Source organism: Mangifera indica, chromosome 8 (genome assembly GCF_011075055.1).
Source record: "Mangifera indica cultivar Alphonso chromosome 8, CATAS_Mindica_2.1, whole genome shotgun sequence".
NCBI classification, from domain to species: Eukaryota; Viridiplantae; Streptophyta; class Magnoliopsida; order Sapindales; family Anacardiaceae; genus Mangifera; species Mangifera indica.
This window is the reverse complement of record NC_058144.1, coordinates 1228827-1250887: the sequence shown is the minus strand read 5'-3', so window position 1 is coordinate 1250887 and position 22061 is coordinate 1228827. Positions and strand designations below refer to the sequence as shown.

The 22061-nt window shown below is 34.0% G+C and overlaps 4 protein-coding genes across 5 annotated transcripts; 2 read left to right on the top strand and 2 right to left on the bottom strand.

Moving 5' to 3' along the window:
- Positions 1–5461: 5461 nt before the first annotated feature.
- Positions 5462–8483, bottom strand: LOC123224186. Of its 2 annotated transcripts, none has more exons than XM_044647777.1 (6): positions 8349–8483; positions 6957–7667; positions 6764–6822; positions 6445–6573; positions 6219–6354; positions 5462–5978 (listed from the first exon to the last, which is right to left on the bottom strand). In XM_044647777.1, the coding sequence occupies exons 2-6, from the start codon at positions 7659–7661 to the stop codon at positions 5667–5669; spliced, it is 1341 nt and encodes a 446-aa protein (XP_044503712.1). In that variant the 5' UTR covers positions 7662–7667; positions 8349–8483; the 3' UTR covers positions 5462–5666. The 2 variants fall into 2 exon arrangements, with proteins under 2 accessions (XP_044503712.1, XP_044503711.1); XM_044647776.1 differs by lacking the exon at positions 8349–8483 and adding an exon at positions 8094–8309.
- Positions 8484–8581: 98 nt separating this feature from the next.
- On the top strand, positions 8582–10715 carry LOC123224187 (60S ribosomal protein L36-2-like). The gene is made up of 4 exons (XM_044647778.1): positions 8582–8718; positions 9753–9857; positions 10098–10297; positions 10404–10715. Exons 2-4 carry the CDS (start codon positions 9756–9758, stop codon positions 10432–10434), a joined length of 333 nt encoding a protein of 110 aa, XP_044503713.1. The 5' UTR covers positions 8582–8718; positions 9753–9755; the 3' UTR covers positions 10435–10715.
- A 2609-nt stretch (positions 10716–13324) lies between these two features.
- LOC123223118 (acyl-CoA thioesterase 2-like) lies at positions 13325–19022 on the top strand. The gene is made up of 17 exons (XM_044646200.1): positions 13325–13498; positions 13634–13726; positions 13958–14025; positions 14107–14188; positions 14762–14808; positions 14961–15086; positions 15188–15265; positions 15871–15958; positions 16072–16184; positions 16941–17003; positions 17075–17130; positions 17410–17514; positions 17645–17701; positions 17959–18060; positions 18402–18450; positions 18540–18608; positions 18697–19022. The coding sequence occupies exons 1-17, from the start codon at positions 13483–13485 to the stop codon at positions 18772–18774; spliced, it is 1290 nt and encodes a 429-aa protein (XP_044502135.1). The 5' UTR covers positions 13325–13482; the 3' UTR covers positions 18775–19022.
- Positions 19023–19740: 718 nt separating this feature from the next.
- LOC123223120 lies at positions 19741–22054 on the bottom strand. The gene is made up of 2 exons (XM_044646203.1): positions 21610–22054; positions 19741–20219 (listed from the first exon to the last, which is right to left on the bottom strand). Exons 1-2 carry the CDS (start codon positions 21878–21880, stop codon positions 19999–20001), a joined length of 492 nt encoding a protein of 163 aa, XP_044502138.1. The 5' UTR covers positions 21881–22054; the 3' UTR covers positions 19741–19998.
- Between the last annotated feature and the right edge of the window lie 7 nt (positions 22055–22061).

The following is a 22061-nucleotide window of genomic DNA, read 5'->3' as shown; positions in this document are numbered from 1 at the left end:
TTCAGTCACCCACATGTTTTAGCCCAAACGTCTATGGATTCCAGAGTTTCTTCAACTTGGTAGTCATCCCATTCGCCTCCCCTCGTCGTCATTTCATATTATTATATAGGCCAAACGACTATTTCCCACCCAAGGTATGCTGTAATGACAAGTTTCCCCCCTTTAACTATGGAAATACCAAACACCCACCCATGGCCAGTTAAAAGTAACGGGGTTAAGGGTAAAATTGTCATTTTCTCTATAATATTAAAAAATAAACTAAAATATAATTTCCTTTTGCCCCCTAAAGTTTGAAAACAAAAATTTCCCCCCAGCCTAAGTTTAAGAAAATGGCAGTTTCACCCTAGGGTTTGGTTTTGAAATCTCCGGCGACCTCTCCGGCTCCGTTGCCGATGGCTTCTCCCTCCCGAAGAATCCTCTCCTTCGGTGATCGGTTTCCTCCCATTTGGAGGCCCGATCGTCGCCAAAAAAGCGGTGGGAGACGAAGAACTTCGTCGGGGAAGACGATCGGCTTCCCAGGGAAGACAACCGTCTTCGTCTGGGAAGACGAAGAACTTCGTCTTCCCCGACGAAGTTCTTCGTCTCCCACCGCTTTTTCGGCGACGATCGGGCCTCCAAATGGGAGGAAACCGATCACCGGAAGGAGAGGATTCTTCGGGAGGGAGAAGCCGTCGGCAACGGAGCCGGAGAGGTCGCCGGAGATTTCAAAACCAAACCCTAGGGTGAAACTGCCATTTTCTTAAACTTAGGCTGGGGGGAAATTTTTGTTTTCAAACTTTAGGGGGGCAAAAGGAGATAAAATTTTCAGGCGTTAGGATTCTGTTAAATTTAACTGGCCATGGGTGGGTGTTTGGTATTTCCATAGTTAAAGGGGGGAAACTTGTCATTACAGCATACCTTGGGTGGGAAATAGTCGTTTGGCCTATTATATACCCTAAAGTCCTCTATGACTGGCCTACCTCGCAAAAAATAATACCCATCACAAAATTTTTCAACGATGAACTATTTCATCAATATCAAGATATATTATACAGATCAAATAAATAACAACTTCTTTTGATAATATCACTTCTTAGATACCTTAAGATTAATAAAATTAATAAAATATTAAAAATTTTAAGATAAAAATTTATATTTAAATCTTTATTTTGAGTTTATTTATATAATAAATACAAACAAAATTCTTAATTATAAAAGAAAAAAATCACTTCTCAAACATCAATAAAATATTTTTTATTTTATTTCGTACTTTTAAAAAATTATTTATTATAAAGTTGAGATATATTATTAATATAATTATCCATCATTGTATGATTAGAAGAGAAAATGAACTATTTTAAAAACTCTCTTACGTGGAATTCGCTAGGTTAGTCCCAACTTATGCTTATCCATCTAACTTCAATCTTCACTATTATATCCTGCTATCTGTGCACTTGCATGATCTCATATACTTTATAATTAAATTACCCTTTTTTTTTGTAATATATGAAGGCTTTTTTATACAGGTAAATAAGTCTCAAGTGAAAATAAAAGGTCGAATGTGAAATGTGATTTTGTTTGGCTGCATAAAAATAGAGAAGATTCCATGGAAATTTTTTACAGTAGTTATTTATCAGGCAAGTTAGTGAGATTGGGTGAATGACTGAGTCATGAAGTCTGAAACAGTAGGTAAAGACTGAAGATGATGAAGTGAGTTGAAAGTGTTCAATTACAGAGAAGGTAACCACAACAGAAGAAAAGATGAAACTGGTCAGTCAGTTGTTAAATTCACCTTGTCTTTTTACACCTCGTTTGAACACAATTTTTCAATATTCGCTCCAGTCAAATTGTGACTGTGGATTCATAGTCAGGTAAATAAATTTACAGAACTCACTAGTAAATTTACCTTTCCTCACATGAGCCAGCGTCTCTCAGAGCCCTTGGATTAGTACAAAAACATTCCTTGTGGCGTATGGATGCCTAAGTTGCGGGAGCAGGGAATCGCTATAAGCATGGCGATAGCAGATAAGAAGGCAATGAGATTCACAAAATTTAAAAAGAAAGAAGACGGTAGGAGTTTAGATTTTAGCTTTTGACCTGCTAACTTTTTTTGGCTTTTTGGGTGAATTCTGTTCGTCTTTATGCAAAAGCTTTCTGTGTCGTTTGTCGATGTTATTTGTTTCACATGAACTATGTTAATTGGAATTTTAAAAAACTTGGAACCATATCACGTGTTAGGTTGTGAATGATTGGTGTCCGTATAATATTCTTTTGATTTTTTTTATTACATTAATAAATAAATTTAGGCCAAACGACTATTTCTCACCCAGGTATGCTGTTTTCTCAATATACCCTCGGTTAACTTTGAAAATCTTATTTACCCACCTACAGATAGTTAAAACTAACAGTTTCAAGGGTTAAATCATTATTTTGTCTGTATTATAAAAAATAAACTTAAATTTGATTTAATTTCTTCCCGTAAATTCTAAAAACTAACAATTTCTATCAACTCAAGTTTTAAAAAGTAGCATTTTCCCTCCTAGGATTTTCAATTTTTTAGATTCAATTTTTTGGCGCCGTTTTTCCTCTTCGATGACCTCCAAGTAACGTCTCTTCCTTTCTGACACAGTCTCCTTTTGGCAACTCTCTTGAGAGTGCTCGTTGACGAAGACGACTCGTTTTCGTTGACGTCCACTCCCAAGAGAGCCGCCAGAAGAAGACCTTGTCGGAGAGGAAGAGTTGTCATCTGGAGATTACTGGAGAGAAAGAAACGACATCGAAAAATAGAATCTAAAAATTAGAAACCTTAGGGGAAAAAATGTTGTTTTTTTTAAATTTGGATTGAGGTGAAATTATTAGTTTTTAGGGTTTAGAGAGGGGAATGATATAACTAATAGACTCAGTTAATTTTAACAGCCCATAAGTGGGTAAATGAGATTTTTAAAATTAACGGGGAAAAACTTGAGAATGCACATACTTTGGGTGGGAAATAATCCTTTGGCCATAAATTTGAATTTAAAAAATTAATTTGAATTTATCATTCTAGCGACATCCCATAAGCGTAAATTAAAGATTAATTTGAATTTAAAAAATTAATTTAAAATATATTTAAAATTTGAATGTTTAAATTAATTTCAATTCAATTTATTTATAAAAATAAGATTAATTTTTTTAGTTCAAATCAAATTTAATTGTGATTTGAACTCAAGCTTGAATGAGATATTTAATATTTAATTTGAATTTAAATTTATTTATATAATATTATCAAAAAAAAATTATTAATATAAAAAATAATACGGACAAAACAAACTATTTAAATGCCGATGAAGAAATGAGCCCATTTTAAATTAGGCTGTCCAACCAAAGCTCACGAGCTTCTAACTTCAACAAAATGAACCTAAAATAACGTACAGCAATTCAGTAATATTTATTTGGATGAGACGAGAATGTCAAGTGCTGAATAAATTATTGATGGTCGTCGTTTCATTGTCATGATGGCTACTCTTCCGTTTGGGTGTGACACAATTTTCAATAACATCCACGTGCTCGGCCAGAGATCCGGGACCCATTAGAGCGCGTGGAGACAAACTCTTTCTTTTCCTCTGGACAAGGGGAGGATGACTTGGGCCTCGGACCCTCGGCTGATGAAATTCTTCTGACCCAATACAATTGAAAGGTAAAGGAGGAGCAAATGTTGACTTGAGGCTGTCCGCCCATTAACTTGAGTTTGACAAGTTATCCCAATGACCTTTTAGCAGGCGTTTTGTTTAAATAATCTTCTTATTTTTTTACAGATAAATTATTTAAAAATTATTAAATATAAATTATTAGTATAATAAATATAAATAATTATTATATTTAATTAAAATAATAAAAAAATATTAAGATATTAGTATGTTTAAATACTCTTATATATAATTATTTTAAAATATTTATTCTATTATTTATTATATTAATTAAAAATGATGATATTTTTATTTAAAAAAATTTATACGTAAGGATATATTATTTGCCACATCCCTATTAATAATAAAATATTACTGAAAATTTTAATTACTAATAAACTAAACAATAATAAAATATGAATTATTAAAGTAATATTTTATTTTAGTAAACCAAACAACCCTTTGATGGAATTAAAAATAGGGCTACTTTCAATATGGGTTGGTCAAGCTTGAATTCGAATAATCAAATTCGAGTCAAAAGTTAGGCTCATTAACAAGGATAAATTTGAGATTTGTTCGGATTTATAAGAGTCACTTTGAGATTTATGAGTTGAATTTTTTAACTCGAATTTAGTTTGATTTTTAAATTAAAGACTCAAACTCGATTTGGATATAACTTGACTCTAGACTCCATCTAAATTGAGCATAACTTAAATATTTGAATCGGTTTAAATTTAGTTTGTTTATGACAAACAATTTCAATACTGCTCGGATCAAACTCAAATTGGTTTGAGTTGCATCTACTCTTATATACAAATTCAAAACATTATCTATTTGAGTGGAAATTAGGCCTTTTCATTTGGAGCCCAATAGTATTAATCCTGGCTAGAGGAACTTAAAAAAAAAGAAGTGGCCCATATTGATTGTACTTAGTTTTCTCCTATGGTAACCCTTATCAAATTTGAAAATCATGATTTCACGTATCTTTCTACATCCAACGAACAATTAAATGCCACATATTTACTCTGTGTTTTTCATTAACAGTTATATGTATAATTGACATAAGTCTATCACAATTTCTTGTACCCACACAAAATTTATAAGCGCCACCTATCATCTTCTTGAACCTGATGTAACTATCTCAAAAGGGTAACGGTTTTTTCAGACACTATTAAGACCCCAATAATACTAATCCTGACAAGAGGAACTCAAAGAAACGAAGTGCCCGTATTGATTGTGCTGACATTCTCTCCAATGGTAAGCCCTATCAAATTTGAATATCATGATTTTGACAAAACTTTTTATATTTAACGAATGATTGGATGCCATGTATTTACTTTGTGATCTTCATTGACAATTACGTATACAGTTGACATAAGTCTGTTAGAATTTCTCGTACCCACGGAAAATTTAAAAATACCACCTATCATCTTCTTGAACCTGATGCAATTATCTAAAAAATGTATCGGTTTTTCCAAGCATCATTTTATCTTACCATTTCCCTCTTGTTCTCTTTCCAAAACTGTTTGCTCTTCAATGTCCCCTCAATTGATCTTTTTTTCTGCTTTTCTACCGAAACAAACAGACTAGTATTACAAATTAAAAATGGAGACTTCTTCAGTTCATCTTCATCAAAACTTGAACTCTAATGCTCTGCGTATTGGGAGAAATGCTTCGTCGTTTTCCCATAAGCTATAGCTATCCAAAATGACTCAGCTATTTAACTTTTGGACTGACCTCCTTGATTTGCAAGCAGAAGAAGAAATGGGCTAACAAGAAAAGTTCCGTTGGGATTTGTACAAAATCATGAATCAAGCTTATCCGAATCATGGCCCGTTGATTTCTAATTCAGTGGGATAGCACATTGGAATTTGTACATGAGAATCCTTTTAAAATATACAGTTGATGATGAAACTGAAAATTCATGTTCTTTACAATCATTAAGGCCAAAAACTGTGCTTCACAGTTCATATGATCAAAAAATGGTTTCTCCAGGCTATTTACGATATCAACTTTGTGAGTCTAAGTGACTGGCTTCTTGAAAACCATATTCCCGGACTCATCAACATCAAAGAGACGCCCTACAAATCTATCCCAACTTTCCTTCCATTTCTTAGAGGACAAGAATGGCTCATGCTCACTTGATCTGCCTGAAGTCTCCCCTTCATGGAATGTTCCGTACTGAGAAGGAGAGTAAGCCAGAGGGACATCCAAAACAACAGCTCTTTGAAGAGCTGCCTTGTACTCCACACTGTGTTCTCGAGCAAGGGACTCCTGCCGTTCCATTCTTTGCTTTGATGGAATGTCCATAATCCAATCTTTCTCCAGCATCAACTATTTAATAAAGAAAAAGATATAGTATCACAAAACCTAAGGAGATGGGAGTCTGAAATCCAGTAGCAGCATGTGGTAAACCACAGATATTTTCTTGCTCTCAGACAGCTAGACTCAGTAGATAATATATTATGGATGTTCCACCAAATCAAGCTCTCCAATAAAGCCTCAAAGAAGCTGATTTATTGTCCTGAGCATCAGAATAAGAATTTAAAGGCATGCTTTTAATTGAGTACTTACATCAAGCGCCCTTTGGGATTCTCTCTCTATCCAAATAATGGCATGGTCAGATGTTGCATTGCAGGAAAGAACTATGTTCTCAAACCTCCCATCCACTGGGACTGCAGTCCTCACAACTGGGGGAAATCTTCCCACCCTAAAACAAGGTTAATAGAATAAATTTACATTAAGCACTCCCAGTAGTGCCTATAGTTTAAATCATCTTTAAAGTTATATATTATCAGACCTCAAAGGTTTTCGCTCCACAATGTGGTATAGCCGGCCAGGAGCATATAGTCGTCTTGGATCTTTAAGCATCTTCTCCTCTAGAGTGAATGTATCCTTCAGACATGTTATACAAAGTAAGCATGGCAAACTGCACAAAACAAAGAATACACAGCTAAATTAGTAGCTTACATGGACAGCAATGGTGCCTGTATCATATAAACTAATGTTGTACAACATTTTAAAAATTTCTTTAGCCTTTAGCCATTATTAACATCAAATATCTTAGAGACATGTATAAAAAAGCACTTGAAAGGTGTCAAAGACATACTATCTTTTACCAGAAAAGTGATTTGTAAACATCTTCCAAAGCTGTAGTTGTCCGAGGTAAGAAATCATCCTGATTCATTGTAGTAATTTATATAACATAAGCCATAAGCATCTATAGATTAGTGGACTAAAAAAATTTAATCACAGTGGACATCATATAGCAAGGAGGACATACAAGTTTGCAATAGAAGGTGATTATCCTACCTGTAGCACAACAGAATTGATAATATCCGCATATCTCACAGCCAAATTCAATGACATGCATCTTGCAGGAGCCATTGCAAAGCATCTGATCCTTTTCCTCTCAATGTTACCCAACTTGTTCAGATTCTGTATTACAACCAAAACCAATAATGCCACCACCCCTGCCCCTAGTGAATGCCCAGTAAATGTCAATGTATAGTCAGGATTATTCTCAACCAAACCTCTCAATACTTCGCATTCTACATGAAAAAGCCACTCAGCAGCTTTCAATAATCCATTGTGAACATATCCACCATCAAACTTTGTCTGCCCAAGTTTGTTATCAAGCAAAACAGCATAATCACCTTCCTTTGCCAAGTTAAGTCCCCTAACAGCCACAATAATATCTTTATTCTCATGATCAAGGTAAATCAAATAAGGAGGCACACGACATTGTGTTTCTTCATAGTCTTTCCGTAGGACAAGCCAATCAGGATTGATTCCATAACCTCCAGGGGGTTCCCAAATTGGGTTTCGAATATCATCTTCATATACTGATAAGATTAGGCGACAAAGGCGTGGAACTGGCATGAATTCTTCAACATCAGCTAGACCCCAGTTTTCACTTTCATGGCCTGCAGTGTAGAGGCATTTCTTCCAAACCCATCGTGCACATGCAAGACAGTATACACATTCAAGAATGGGAATCCCACAGACGATTGACATAGATGCCTATGAATCAAGTATGTTGACATAGATTCAGCGAAATGGCTCAATGTAATGATGAGAGAAGAAATATCCAATATAAATTAGAACTAGGGTAAAAATTCAACTGAGTATAAAAGAGACGCTCAAATGGAAGAGACCTGAGTTTAGGGGAAAAAAAAAGAAGAAAATTCTGAGGACTATACACAGAGATCAAGTTAAAAAGATCCAAATGAACCGGAAGTTATAGTATCGGCAAAAAGATCAACAATACAACATAATTCGGAATGGATTACTACTCGCGCCACAACGAACTTGAGCTTGGACTCGGCATCAAAAACCAAATTCAGCACAATACAGAACAATCAAGATAGCCGAAACATTTAGTTAATTATAAGCCGATTAAACATAACAGTGATTATTGGAAAAAAAATTGCAACTGAAAGTGCTTACCAAGTACTTCAATTTGTGAAGACTCCATAGGTTTCTGCTTCCAGGGTTTTCATTACAGAAATAAAAAAAAAAAAAACCAAAAATCTAGTTACAAAGGTCACTTATAAATGCGACAACTTTCTGAATAAAATCTAAGGAATAGAAAAGTGGAACACAGGTGGGTTCTTGAGATTGGAAAAGAAGGGTTAATTGAAGCTGATATGGTTTCGGTTGAACTATAAGTCTAAAGAAAACAGAGTTCAAGCAAAGCTATACCTGCTGGTCAAAGTCAAACCCATTTCACTTCCGATTTCCAGAATTTACTGCCTGGAATGCCTCAGATTCCAGAATCTGCGAGCCATGTGATGCGCGTTGTGTACAAGTCATATAAACTGACTGCTGGACTTGAAGCCCAAATCGGCAATGAAGGTGAAGGCCCAGACCAAATTAGGATCTAGGCCAATTATAAGGGTATTAAGGTCATTTAAATTCTTCACCCAACCCAAAACCCCTAGGCGGCCTCATTCAATGGTGAGGCTCCAAACCCTAGCAACTGAATTTCTCATCTATAAATTTGGGTAACTTAAAAATTTTTCGTCTATCTTGCATATAGATCTTCCGGGTAGATCGTCGTTGGAGCTGTTTGGTACGTGAGAAAATGCACTCTTGCTCCTTCATTTTTTCAACCTAGTTATAAGTTGTTGTAGAACCTTTTTTTTGAAAATTTCAATGACTGTCACATCTGCTTTGGTCGTTTTGATATGCAAGTTTGAGCTTGTATTTTGTCTGTTCTCATTTGCGTATGGTATATTTCTTCTGTTCTTGTTTTACTGACGAAAAAAAAGAAAGTAATCGCATTTAAGTAATTTTAACCTTGTTGTTCACTTGCTAATTCAGATAATAGTTTTTGGTTCTAATGCTGTAATTCATACCTGTTCCACTGTTAGTTTTGACATTACTGCATATATAAGAAGCTCTTTTCTCATTCAGGGAAGCGGGGAGGGGGGTGTGTTTAAGGAGTTGCTCACTTTTGATTATATTGGGGACAAAATAATGTTCCAACAATCTAAGCAATCAGGTTTCGAAGCTATTTCAATCAATATGCTAAAAGATTAGGATTCCCTTTATATAAGATCAATTGTGATTTTCTTAAATTAAATCATATGTGGACCTTCTTTTGTCAATTTTGTGACACATATGATTGATCCACTAAGTGCTATGGCGAGATTAGTATTTTATTTTATTTTAAGATTTTGTACCTTTTGTGTTTTCCATTGTATAAAGAGTACTTATTATTAGTTACTAATATGGTAGAAGCAAAATGCTGAGTGTTGGATCTCACTTAATGGATCACATGTATGTGAGATTCTTTTTGTTTATTTTCTTATGAAAAGAAATAGAGTTTATCATCAGTGATTGGGATTTTTTGTAAGTTATTTCATAATGTTCTGAATATATACTATGAAAAACATAATTGACTTGGCAAGTCTGATTCATGACTACAGGTTTTGGTTCATAAATAAGCATGATACAAGCCTTGTAATGCTAGTTTTGAATGGTTACTGGACTGTACTATCAAATAGAATAATCACTATTGTGCAAATGTGCCAGATAAAAATTATCCTTGATTTTTAAGACTAGCTGTTTTTTCTGATGTGGCGTGGGTATTGTTACTTCCAGGCAATGGCTCCAAAGCAGCCAAGTACTGGGCTATTTGTTGGTCTAAATAGAGGACATGTTGTAACCAAAAAGGAGCTGGCTCTCCGCCCATCTGACAGAAAGGGGGTAAGTTTTTGCACCATGGCATATCTTTTATTGTGTTATGGCTTAAACTATCATGTTGCGGTATTGGCAGGGCATTTTTTTTAGTTTTAGTTTATTGTCAAGTGTACAAGATGTTCTGGACATACTTTGGGTTTTCATGATATGTTTTTGTGATTAAGAAAGGTCTGCTTTCTTTTTATTACTTTAATGTTATTGTACTTGTTATTGATGTATACAAGATATTTCTTATGTTTCATCTAGAAAACTAGTAAGAGAGTCCATTTTGTGAGGAATGTCATTAGGGAGGTTGCTGGTTTTGCACCTTATGAGAAGAGGATTACTGAACTTTTAAAAGTTGGGAAGGATAAGCGAGCTTTGAAAGTGGCCAAGAGAAAGTTGGGGACCCATAAGCGCGCCAAGAAGAAGCGTGAGGAGATGTCCAGCGTTTTACGCAAGATGAGGTACCTGACTGCAGATATTATTTTCTGGGGCTTGAATACTATTTTCTTCGCCACTGTTTTGGTGGGGAAGAGCTATCTGACATTGTGTTTGGCCTTGTCTTTTCAGATCAGCTGGAGGTGGGGAGAAAAAGAAATGAGTTCTGGTCAGATTTCTTCCAGAATCATGTCTTGATGAAACAATTTGAACATTCAAAGATTTATGATTGGCTTCTGCACTTGGCTGTTGTGAAAGTTGAAGTTTGTTTAGTTTTTGACAATATCTTTCAAGGACTAAAGAGTTTTAGTCCTTGAAAGATTTCAATTCTATTTCTGTTTCTAAAGTAGTGTTTTGGGAAGTTGCTATCTTCCATAGTTAAATGAGTTGAGATCTATCTCTTAAGAGGCTACAGTATGTTAATGCCATGATTACATTCAACAATCGTGACTATAGGGTGACTGATTTCTGTAAAAAGTATATATAATTCGGTTTAAATTATAAAGTTGAATCAAATCATATAAAAATTATGAATTGATTTTAGTTAAAATTTTTTAAATTATTTTTTTAATTAGAATTGTAGTTTAAACAATTTTTAAAATAAATTAAATCATATATATATATATATATATAAAAGATTATGTTTGATAAAATTTTTTAATAAATATTTAGGTGTATAGCATATTTTTTTATATTTATTTTATTATTTTTTTGTATATGTATATTATATATATATTTTATATTTATTTTATATGTGTATATTATATTTTAGAAAATTATAATTTAATTAATATATATAATTTTAAAATATTCAAATTATAATAATTGAATTGTGTATTATATAATATATAAAAAACTTAATTTATTATATTGTGTATCATATTGTATGATATACTTTTTAAAAATTAAAATAATAAATTATTAATAAAATATTATAATTTAATATCATTATTTAGAAAAATATCACAAACACCTTTAATATTTTAAAATTATTTATATATGCCCTTAATGTATTTATTTTCTTTAAAAAAATGTATTAATTCGTATGAAAAATATGTATCATATTATAAAATACGTATTATATCATATGATACATTTATTGTATCGTATTAATTTAATACATTTTATGATATATATATTTTTCTATTTGTATTGTATTATATCGTATGATACGATATCTATCGTATATCGTAAGATTTTGAGAATTATGGTTCAAACCGTAATGTAAACTAGATCAAACAATATTTTTTCAATTCAGTTTGAAATATAAAATAGTTTGGTTTGGTTTGATTTGAAAATTTTTTAAACCATTTTTTTTAATTTGCTTTAAAAAATCTCTTAAACTGTATCAAATCGGACTATATATACCTTTAATTTCTATTCTCTTTCATCAACACAAACTGGTTATCTCATAACTTTTCATAGTTCTTGAACATTTATATTTTTTCTGTTGTTAATTATAATTAAAAAAATTAATACTTCTCCAGATCGATGGCGAACCAGACGGATATGGTTTCAACAGAAAAGAACAACAATTAATGAATCCATGAAAATCACGTGGTGTATTGAATTCCCGTGTTCTAGCAAAGTAGATCAGAAAGCTTCTAGATTCCCTATCGCTAGTGCTGGATTGGAATGTCATTGTATAGGCTGGTGAGTCTAAGGGCTGTTGTATGGTCCAGTTCGAATTCAAAGGAAGCTCGATCCATCGTTTTGGTTGTCAAACTTGATTTGATATTATAGTTAAAATTGAGATGAGCGTAACTTTTTTTAAATTAAACTAAGTTTAAATTTGACTCATTTTTGAATCATAAACTTAAATTTATTCTTGAAGAAGGTTAATTAAATTCTTTTAAGAAGTCATATTAAACCTAAATTGATTCAAATTTAAATTTAATTTGATTTAAATTTAATATTATAGTGATATTAACTCTCTCTTAATTCATTCATATATTTGTATAATTGTATATTTAATATAGTTTGAGTTGAGTGGAATAATAAATAGTGATTAAAGCTTCATTTGACCTCATTTCACACCTATTTTTAGTTATATGATTTTCGAACACATAATTATAAACTTATGTTATTACATGTTAAAATAATTTATAAAACAATATCTAATAAAAAACTTATATATATATATATATATATATATATATATATTTATATGATATCATGTTATATCATGTATTATTTATAAGGCCAAAGGACTATTTTTCACCCAAGATATGCTGCAATCTCAAGTTTCTACCATTTAACTATGAAAATACCAAACATCTACCTATGAGCAGTTAAAATTAACGGTGATTAGGGTAAAATCGTTATTTTCTCTATAATATTAAAAAATAAACTAAAATATAATCTTTTTTGTCCCCCTAAATTTTAAAAACTAAAAATTTCCCTCAGCCTAAGTTTTAAAAAATGACAGTTTTACCTTAAGGTTTCATTTTGAAATCTCCGACGACATCTCCAGTTCCATTGCTGACGATCTCTCCCTCCCGAAGCATCCTCTCCTTCCGACGATCTCTTTCCTCCCATTTGGATGCCTGATCGACGTCTCCCAAGGCTTCTACCGAAGAATTTGTCGGGGAAGACGAATTCATCTTCCCAGACGAAGACGAAGCTGTCGTCTTCGTCTTCCCCGATGAAATTCTTCGTCTCTCAAAGCTTCTCCGACTCTGATTGAACATCCAAATGAGAGAAAAAAAAATTGCTAGAAGGAGAGGATACTTCGGAAGAGAGAGGTCATCGGTAATGGAGTTGAAGATATCGTTGGAGATTTCAAAACGAAATCCTATAGTGAAACTATTATTTTTTAAAACTTAGGCTAGGAGAAAATTTTAGTTTTTAAAGTTTAGGGGGTAAAAAAAAATAAAATTTTCAGACGTTAGGGTTATGTTAAATTTAACCAACTATAAATAGGTGTTTAATATTTTCATAATTAAAAGATAGAAACTTGAGATTACAGTATACCTTAGATGAAAAATAGTCGTTTGGCCTATTTATAAAGTAATAGTCAGCCAAATGATGGCCCATGTCCTCTTTCTTACCTATGCGCCTACGTCTGTAAGATTCGACAAGAGGGCACTACGATCCAAAATAAAAGAAGCTCAGCTTTTCCTCAATCGAAACTGGAAAAACTGTTTTGTTTTCATAAATAGAGGAAGATAGAAAAAAATTTTCCCTTGCCCATCGTCAAACACGCTGCTTCATGGACGGTGAAGAAGGTGATGTGAAATATGAGTGCTTCATTTGTGATTTTTTCTTACGGTTTCTCGGAAACTAGTATACAGCAATTGAATTCTCATCTTTCTCGTTTAAGTTTCTAATTAGTTGTGTACTTGTTTTGCTTGACTTTTCAGTCATCGAGTTCTTGGGTTGTGTTCCTTTGTTGCAGAGGCTACCCAGTTCTTCTCTCAAGAAAATCGCTGAAGTTGTCATTGTTGAACGCTACGGTGATTTTTTTATTTATTTACTTATTTTATATGTTAATTATAATTCAATGACGAAATATTAGTTTCTTTTTACTTGTATTTAGAGTTTTTATAATTCATGATGCAAGTTTCTATTTTCTTTCTCTTAAATTTATCAGATTTGATTTCAATACGAGGTAAATAGCTAAAAATTGACTTCTATTTTTGGCTTTTTTTCTGTTTGAATGTGACTGAGCATATGTTTCTTTGCAGAGAAAGGAGAGTATATTATTCGTGATGGGGAAATTGGGAAGGGAATTTATTTCATATGGGAAGGACAGGTTACTATGCTTGTAACAAATTACAATCTGTTTTATATAATATGAAATCATTTGCCCAAAGTTCAATCCCATTTTTCACAGGCTGAAGTTAATGGATCAGTTCATGCTGAGGAAGAAGATCGTCCTGAATTTCAGTTGCAACGATATGATTACTTTGGTCACGGTAAGGTTAATCTTCGTTTGGATTGTAGGCTATTTTTCTTTTTCCTGATATTCATATACATAATTCTTTTTGTTTGCAATCTATTGTGAGAATGGAGTTATGTGCATCAAAAAATGGGATACGTTGGTCGTTTACAAACACTTTTTATTGGTGCAATCAGGGAGTTTTCTTTCTCAATTACTGTTATACAATTCTTTTATTTTATTCTTCAATATGATGTTAAATTGGAGGCTCATCAGTTCTAGGGGATTTGATATTTTTACTGTGAGATGGTTATCAGTAAGGTAGGTATTTTACATTTTATATGATGAATGCACATTCTGGGGGCCTCTTCCATGAAACCCATGAGTTTCGACTTCATCTAATCGTTACATCAACAAAAGTTAGATATTGATGTTGATTAATAAATATGTATATCCTTATAATTCTCCTTGCTCTATTTTCATTTGAATATGTAATGGCACATGTTTGCATGACTAGAGTTTGATCGTAAGTTCACATGTATGACAATGTTAGTGTAAAATAGTGATGCAAATAGTATGGCTGGAAGAATAATTGGGAATTTCTGTACAGGTACATCTACATTTTTTCAGCAGGGAGATGTAATTGCTTTGACCAAGGTGGCAACCCTTTTTTATGTTTAATTTACATGGTTTTTTTTTTTTTTTTATGATAGATCATGCTTGTTGCTCAAACTTACGAGAATGATCTCAAAGTGGGCCTTTTTTTTAACACCTTTAGTTCGCATTTGATGTGATGTCTTTCTTGGCAGCTGACCTGCTTAGTGCTGCCTCATGAACATTGCACTTTACTTCAAACAAAATCTATCTGGAGTGCAGACAAGACGAATGATACATGCTCACTCATGGAGAGAATATTGCACTTGGAACCTATAGAAGTATGTTTCTTCTCTAGGCTGAATTAACTATTTCTTTAAGCTTGATGCTTATGCTTCTACCAGTGAATATTGTGTAAGTTATTTTTTTATTGATTTTGAAGGTGAATCTGTTCCAAGGGATTACATTGCCAGATGCTCCAAAATTTGGGAAGGTTTTTGGAGGACAGTTTATTGGACAGGCAAGATGAGCTTCTATCAGTATCTTATGTGTCCATGTGCCCCCTTCGCTTTTGTATAATTGAAATACCATTAAGCTAACTTATTTCAAACATTTAGATGTAGGCAGAATGGTTTCTGGTGTTCTGGACATTGCTTGGAAGCTATTTTCTATGACAATTTTTTTTTTTTTATTCTATGAATCTGATAATCATGGTTGCTATCTTGGAATGATCCATGGATTTGATAGCAACAACAATATGACTTTTGTTGGTTAAGTAATGTTGATTCTCACTTGGAGTTTCTGAAAGTCAGAACACTACCTAACTGGCAAAGAAAGTCCAAAATTTGGAAGGAGTACCTGATTTTCTAATAGTGGATTTGCTGTTTCTCCACAGAATCTAAATACTTTATAGTCAGTAAATTGAATTTATTTTCTCAAGCGGTTATTTTGTTTAAAGGTATCTTTTTTCCCCTTTTTTTTTTTTATGTTCAACTAAACATGGTAAGTGTGTTCATGACAAGTCAACACTGTGGTTATTACTGCTAACTGCATATTCTTTGCATTGGTTATCTTATCATTTTGAATATTAATTAAATTTCATAAATTATGTAATGAGAAATGCAGGCTCTAGCTGCAGCATCAAAAACTGTTGATTGTCTTAAACTTGTCCATAGCTTTCATTGCTATTTTCTTCTGATTGGGGATTTAGACAGTAAGTATATTTCTGTGAGCTTCAGGATCTTAACAGAAGCCTCTGATAGATTGATGGAGCAACAGTTATAAGTGAGAAATTTATTGTTTGTTAATAGATATATACTTTTGCAGTGCCGATTATATACCAAGTTCACCGTGTACGAGATGGCAATAGCTTTGCAACCAGAAGAGTAGATGCAATACAAAAGGGAAATATTGTATTCACCCTGCTTGCTTCATTTCAAGTAAGTTAATTATGCCTCTCAGTTTGTATATTGTGAAAATTTCTGTATCATTCTTCTTCTTCTTCTTCTTCTCTCTCTTTTTTATTTTTTTATAACAATAGTCTTTACATGTAAGTGGTTGCTTATTGTATTGCTTATCTTATTGTTTGTGAGGGGGCTAGAATTTTCATTTTTAATTTTTGCCATTAAAGAACATCATTATTATGTCTTATGAATTAAACTATTTTGGTTCAATTAGAATAAGCCAGGTCATTTTTGAGCGATGATTGATTTGAAATTACAATTGAATTGAAGCTTTAGTGTCTTGTTTTCACTACGGTAGTTATCTGCTTGTTAACATGCACAGAAGCATGGATTGAGGTGACCTTCTGGTTAAGGTGAACGAGATTTATGGGGTTATTTTGCTTAGAAGTTTAATTATATTTTCTCATCTTTGGGCTTACTTGGGATACTTTATGGAATCCATGGCATGTGAATTCCTAAAGACATTTCTCTGTAGCTTCACTTGCACTAATTCTTGCGTTACTTTCCATTATATTTAACCAATTTCTTAATCAGTAGGATCATAGTGGTTTGAATCAATTGAGTTTCCGATATTTTTTGGTATTCACTTCTGTAGTTTTTTCATACTAAACCCTAGCTGGTGTGATATGTTCTTAATGCTCACCTAAATTGTGTGCTCTTAAACTCAAGTTTACATGTGGAAACACTGGTTGAGACATATCATAGTGCATGTGACATTGGTTTAATTTACAGAAAGAAGCAAAGGGGTTTGACCACCAGCAAACAGCCATGCCATCAGTGACACCTCCAGAAATGGTGATATGTGCTTAACTTAACATGTGTCAGTTAATTGCTAGCAAATGGTATTGAGCTTTGGTGTTTTGCAGCTTCTGTCATTGGATGAGATACGTGAGAGACGCATAATTGATCCTCGCCTTCCTAGGTATGATTTCAATTACATTTATCATAATTTTCCGCTCTATACATACATACCCATGCCCTTACGGCCCCACACCACACGTACCCACTTTCGTGTGCACAGGCACACCAACACGTGCATAATATGCTTTAAGGAAACATTAATGATTATCTTATTTTATGATATATTGGGTTTTTACTCAATTAGCCAATGCAGCCCATCTCTGTGGACAAGCCTTATCCTGTTGTTCTGTGCCAAGATTTATCTTAAATTTGATGTTATTTTTTTCAATGATTGTTTCAGGAGTTACCGAAACAAGGTTGCCACATCAGAATTTGTCCCTTGGCCCATAGAGATGAGGTTTTGTGACCCTAACAATAACACTAATCAGACTAAATCTCCTCCAAGGTTAGACTGCTTTGCTTGTTCTGTTTTCTAAGTCTATCTTTTCAAAAACACTGAGTTATTTATCACTTTGCGCCATTTGTTATGCATTTACGTGTCTATGTTCTTTAAATATGATCAAATTGTTTTACAGTTTGAAGTATTGGTTCAGAGCAAAAGGAAAACTTTCCGATGATGAGGCTTTGCACAGGTAAGGTTCTCCTTCAGAAGCAACATGTTTCCAATTTTCTTGCCCTTATTTGGGCAACCTGAAAATTTGGCAAAACATAGACAGGAAGGCTTGTATTTTTCTTCTTATCTTACACATTTTTTTATAGTTGCAATCTTTCTTGCATTTATCAGTGTAATTTAACTTAATCTGTCTCTGTGCGCTGTGGTCATGATGATGATGCCCTGGTAGGGGTCCATATTTAACATCTTGTGATAAATTATATGTTTGTTTTGCAGATGTGTGGTAGCCTTTTCTACAGATTTATTATTCAGTTCAGTGAGTTTGAACCCTCACCGTAAAAAGGGTTTAAGATTGTCTTCTCTCAGTCTGGATCACTCGTAAGTACAGCTTCAGTAATCCTACAAGCCATTTTTTAGGCTAAGGATCTTTCCAATCAAACTAAAATAAATATGTTAAAAGATGACTAAGCATAGATTTCAGTGGAAGACTGACAACTTCAAGGCTGAGTTACAGCAGTTGCCTTAAAAAGAAGTTGAAAAGGCCAACCAGCTTGCCATTATCCTCATGTTTGACTTGAGAATGTTGTAGCACTAGTTGCATTTAATTTGGTTTCAAATTGAATCTCTTCTGGCTGGAATGTTACTGTGAAATAGATGCAGTCTATCAATAATCCATTAACTATGTATTTATTGCCAATCTGAAATAATGCCTGTCTCAGGGTGTGGTTTCACCGGTCGTTTAGAGCTGATGACTGGTTGTTGTTTGTGGTAAGTGACAGACGACGATCATTTACACCTTTGCTTCTTTGTCTTCCCTCTTCTTACAATACATTGGTTTAACATTTTGTATCTTGCAGATTGTGAGCCCTATTGCTGGCAATGGACGTGGCTTTGTTATAGGAGAAATTTTTAATAGAAAGGGAGAGGTATTACAAATTTTATTGATTTGATGTCTTCCATTTCACCCAACTTGATGTCATTTCATAGCTAAATTATGCATTATTTGTTGGACAGCTTGTTGTAACAGTAACTCAAGAGGCTTTACTCAGGACTCATAGGACCCCGAATTCAGCATCTATATCAAAGTTGTGAACACAATACACAAATGTTAGAATAAACGCAGTCATTTTTGAGATTTGTCAGGCTCTGCAATTTTGTTTGTTGTATCTTGCATTTTACGAAAGCTATTCATGTATCACGTAATATGTCTTAACAAAATGCTAATATCAGGACTGGTACGGCAATTATCTCACTGTCAATTGTTTTAGACTGTAGTATTGCTATTATATGAACATGTAATTGTCTAATTTTATAAATGATATTCCAAAGAATGTGTTCAAGGGTCTTGTTGCTTTCAGTTGCTCCTTTCCTTGTGAAGTTTCTAGATGAGAAAATTACTCCATTGGGGGGTTAGGTTCAACTTCAACTGGCACACATTCTTGCGAAGTTTATGACTCTTGAACAAACTACGGGAAATTGCATAGGAATCCTAACGTTGTCCCATAAATTGAACTTTATTTTGTCGAGGATGGAAGGTTTACATCTGATGTGGTAAGGTTTCTGTGTTAGTTTATGAGCCATCAAGTTGCACCTGGCAGCAGGCAGATGCCGGCTTCATGATTGCGAGGTCCTGCAGTTGGAGCTGAAACCCTTTGTTGTAGGTAGTAGGCACCAGCTGGGATCAGAGAAATTTTGATTGGATTAACAGTGAAAATTGATATAGCAAGCATAGGAAGATTCATGCGGGTGCAGCAAAACTGTCATTCACTGACAGCCGCAAGGACCCTATGCAGCTATGCCATGAATATGCTATTTAAACCTTATTGATAATACCTCATACATGAATACGAACCAAAAGGATTCTCCAACAATTGCACCATGGTTCATCCCTGTCCAATTGTTATTGTCTGTGCTCCTTAGCGCAGCATCCTGCATGACAAAGAAACTAAAATACAAAGAGAACCGAGATAGTGCTGAAAAAGAAGTTGATATGATGAATATCACTACCAGATTTCTTAAGTTATGAAACATACCTACAAGACAGCCACTAAGTTGTTCTCAGCAGAATAAATTCATCAATTGACATTTGAGATGCTTGTACCATTCTATCAACAATACATTATGTTACACATCAACCGTGATGCTTTTATAATTACAAAACAACGATAACTCTGGAACCCTGTTAGCAGTCCCTCACTTTCTAAAATACAAGGGTTCATTGTACAAATCAATATGGTCTGTCACCGGAAACACCCTTGCCAGTCTCTTCTAGTCTAACAACTACTAAAATCAAGCTACTAAAGATGATTTGGTGGATCAGCTATGCCTTTTCTTTTTAAAAGCAGGGTGTATGATTCCACTGTATGAATCTAGTTCCTCGATTCTAGAAATACAATCTTTGATCCTCTTCAGAACTGTTGGCATTGCAGTGACATTACTGGATATCTTAGCTTTAAGCAAATGTATTTTTTCGGCGGTCTTCTGCTCTTCTTTTACGGGTGTTGTCCCCTTAATTGATTCAACATGTTCACTTGAATCTGTAAAATGGTGAATTTGTCAAGGCCTTAATTAGTGTAGGTAAGAGTTTGAAACTGTAGAAAGACAATTAAAGCTTTGAAAACAAATAAATGCAGGGCGTATTGAAGAACAAGGTTGACCATTCCTACCACTACCACCACTAAGTTTGTTAAATAAGCATTCTACAACTAGATACTTTCCATGTTAGAGACATGTCATTATAGATATATCAAGTACAACCGAAAACAAACAAGTAAACATGAAAGATAGTATTAAGCAATGATTGCTATCCAATATTCACCAAGTTGTGGCACAGTAGGAGAAGACAACCCTAATAATGATGATAATCTCACTTGCCCAGAAAAAATTAAAAAAAAACCAATGATGATAATCTCTCTACTTAGCAAATGTTTGGACGGTTCAGTGTCCATTTGACATACCCATAAGTGTACATGCCAGATGCAGAAATTACAAGAACTGACCTACAGTGATTTAAGAGGATACTAAATTTAATGGTAAGCTCTACTCTAACTATCACCATTATATTATTATGATTTTCCTATCTAGAATTTAAATAAAAAACACAAAGTCATAAAATGCTTATCTGAGCATAATTTATATAAGGAATCTCTCATTTAGTTGAAATTAACTGACAATAATAAATCCTGAAACGGTATCTCTCATTCTCTCCAGTAAGTTAATTCCATTAAAATGTAACCCATTGCATTTTACTTCTACTGAACAATATTTCAATTTAGGGTGAATTTAAGCAAAGCCCAAACAAGGTCAGTTTGAGTTTAACTCAAATCTAGAACAGCCAATTCGAGCTTGGCTTCTTTGAGCTGGTGAATAGTAACACCGGAGAAGGAGAAGAGTCACTAGAGAAGAAAAAAAAAAATCACCAGTGAGGCACTGCCAATGAGATGTCGTTCTCAAGCCAAGCTTAAGCTCAACGAGCTGATCCTTCTTCAGCTCGAGTTCAGCTCATTTGAGCCAAACAACAAGCAAACTCAATTCGAATTCATCTCTTTTAATTCAATTCCAATTTGTGGCTATCCAAGACAGAAAGGTGCAAGCATTCCCCAAAAGCAAATGGGGCAAAAACTTCCCACTTGAAATTCCACTGAGGAAAGACGAAATAAATTGATCTTGTTCTGTCTTCAGCCATGCACAGAACATAAAATTTCCTTTAGAAAACCAAAATAGGGAAAAACAACTCAAATCAGCTCTACATCCAAATCACTACAGAACACTAAAGCAACTTAATTTTCTCAGCAACCAAACAGATCAAAATTCAATTTCAGATAAAAATACTAGCTACTCACATAACAAACACTTATATTAAGTTCATACTCAAGTAATTAAATTAATGTAGCAGTAAATTTAAGAAACCCTAGACTGAAAACGAACCAGGGTTATGGTCTCCGGAGGGTCCAGGCTCTATCCGAGATTCAAACCCGGGCAAAACTGGTCTTTGAGATGAAAGAATCGAGGCAAATGTGCTCTTGAGATGATCTGGAAGTGTTGCTCTGTATTCTAGAATCTTTTGCGCCGTTTGCTTCACATCTGATTCCAGCTTCTCCAGGTCGTCTTCTTCGGGTTCAGATTCTTCGGATCCGCATTCAGCACCTCTAATTTCCACTCGGGTCTCTAGGGTTTTCGGTGGGTCGTTTAAAGCCATGTATGGATTGTGGAAGATGAAAAAAAAAAAAAAAAGTAGATTCAGATTTTTGGAGGGTTTTTTGGACGTTAGGGTTTTGAAATTTGAAATTTTCGAGTAGAAAAAGAAATGCGGCCTATTTTTAAACGGTGCGGGTACGCTAGGCTACGGGTATGGCCCGCGTTACGCCCTATTTTTCAAA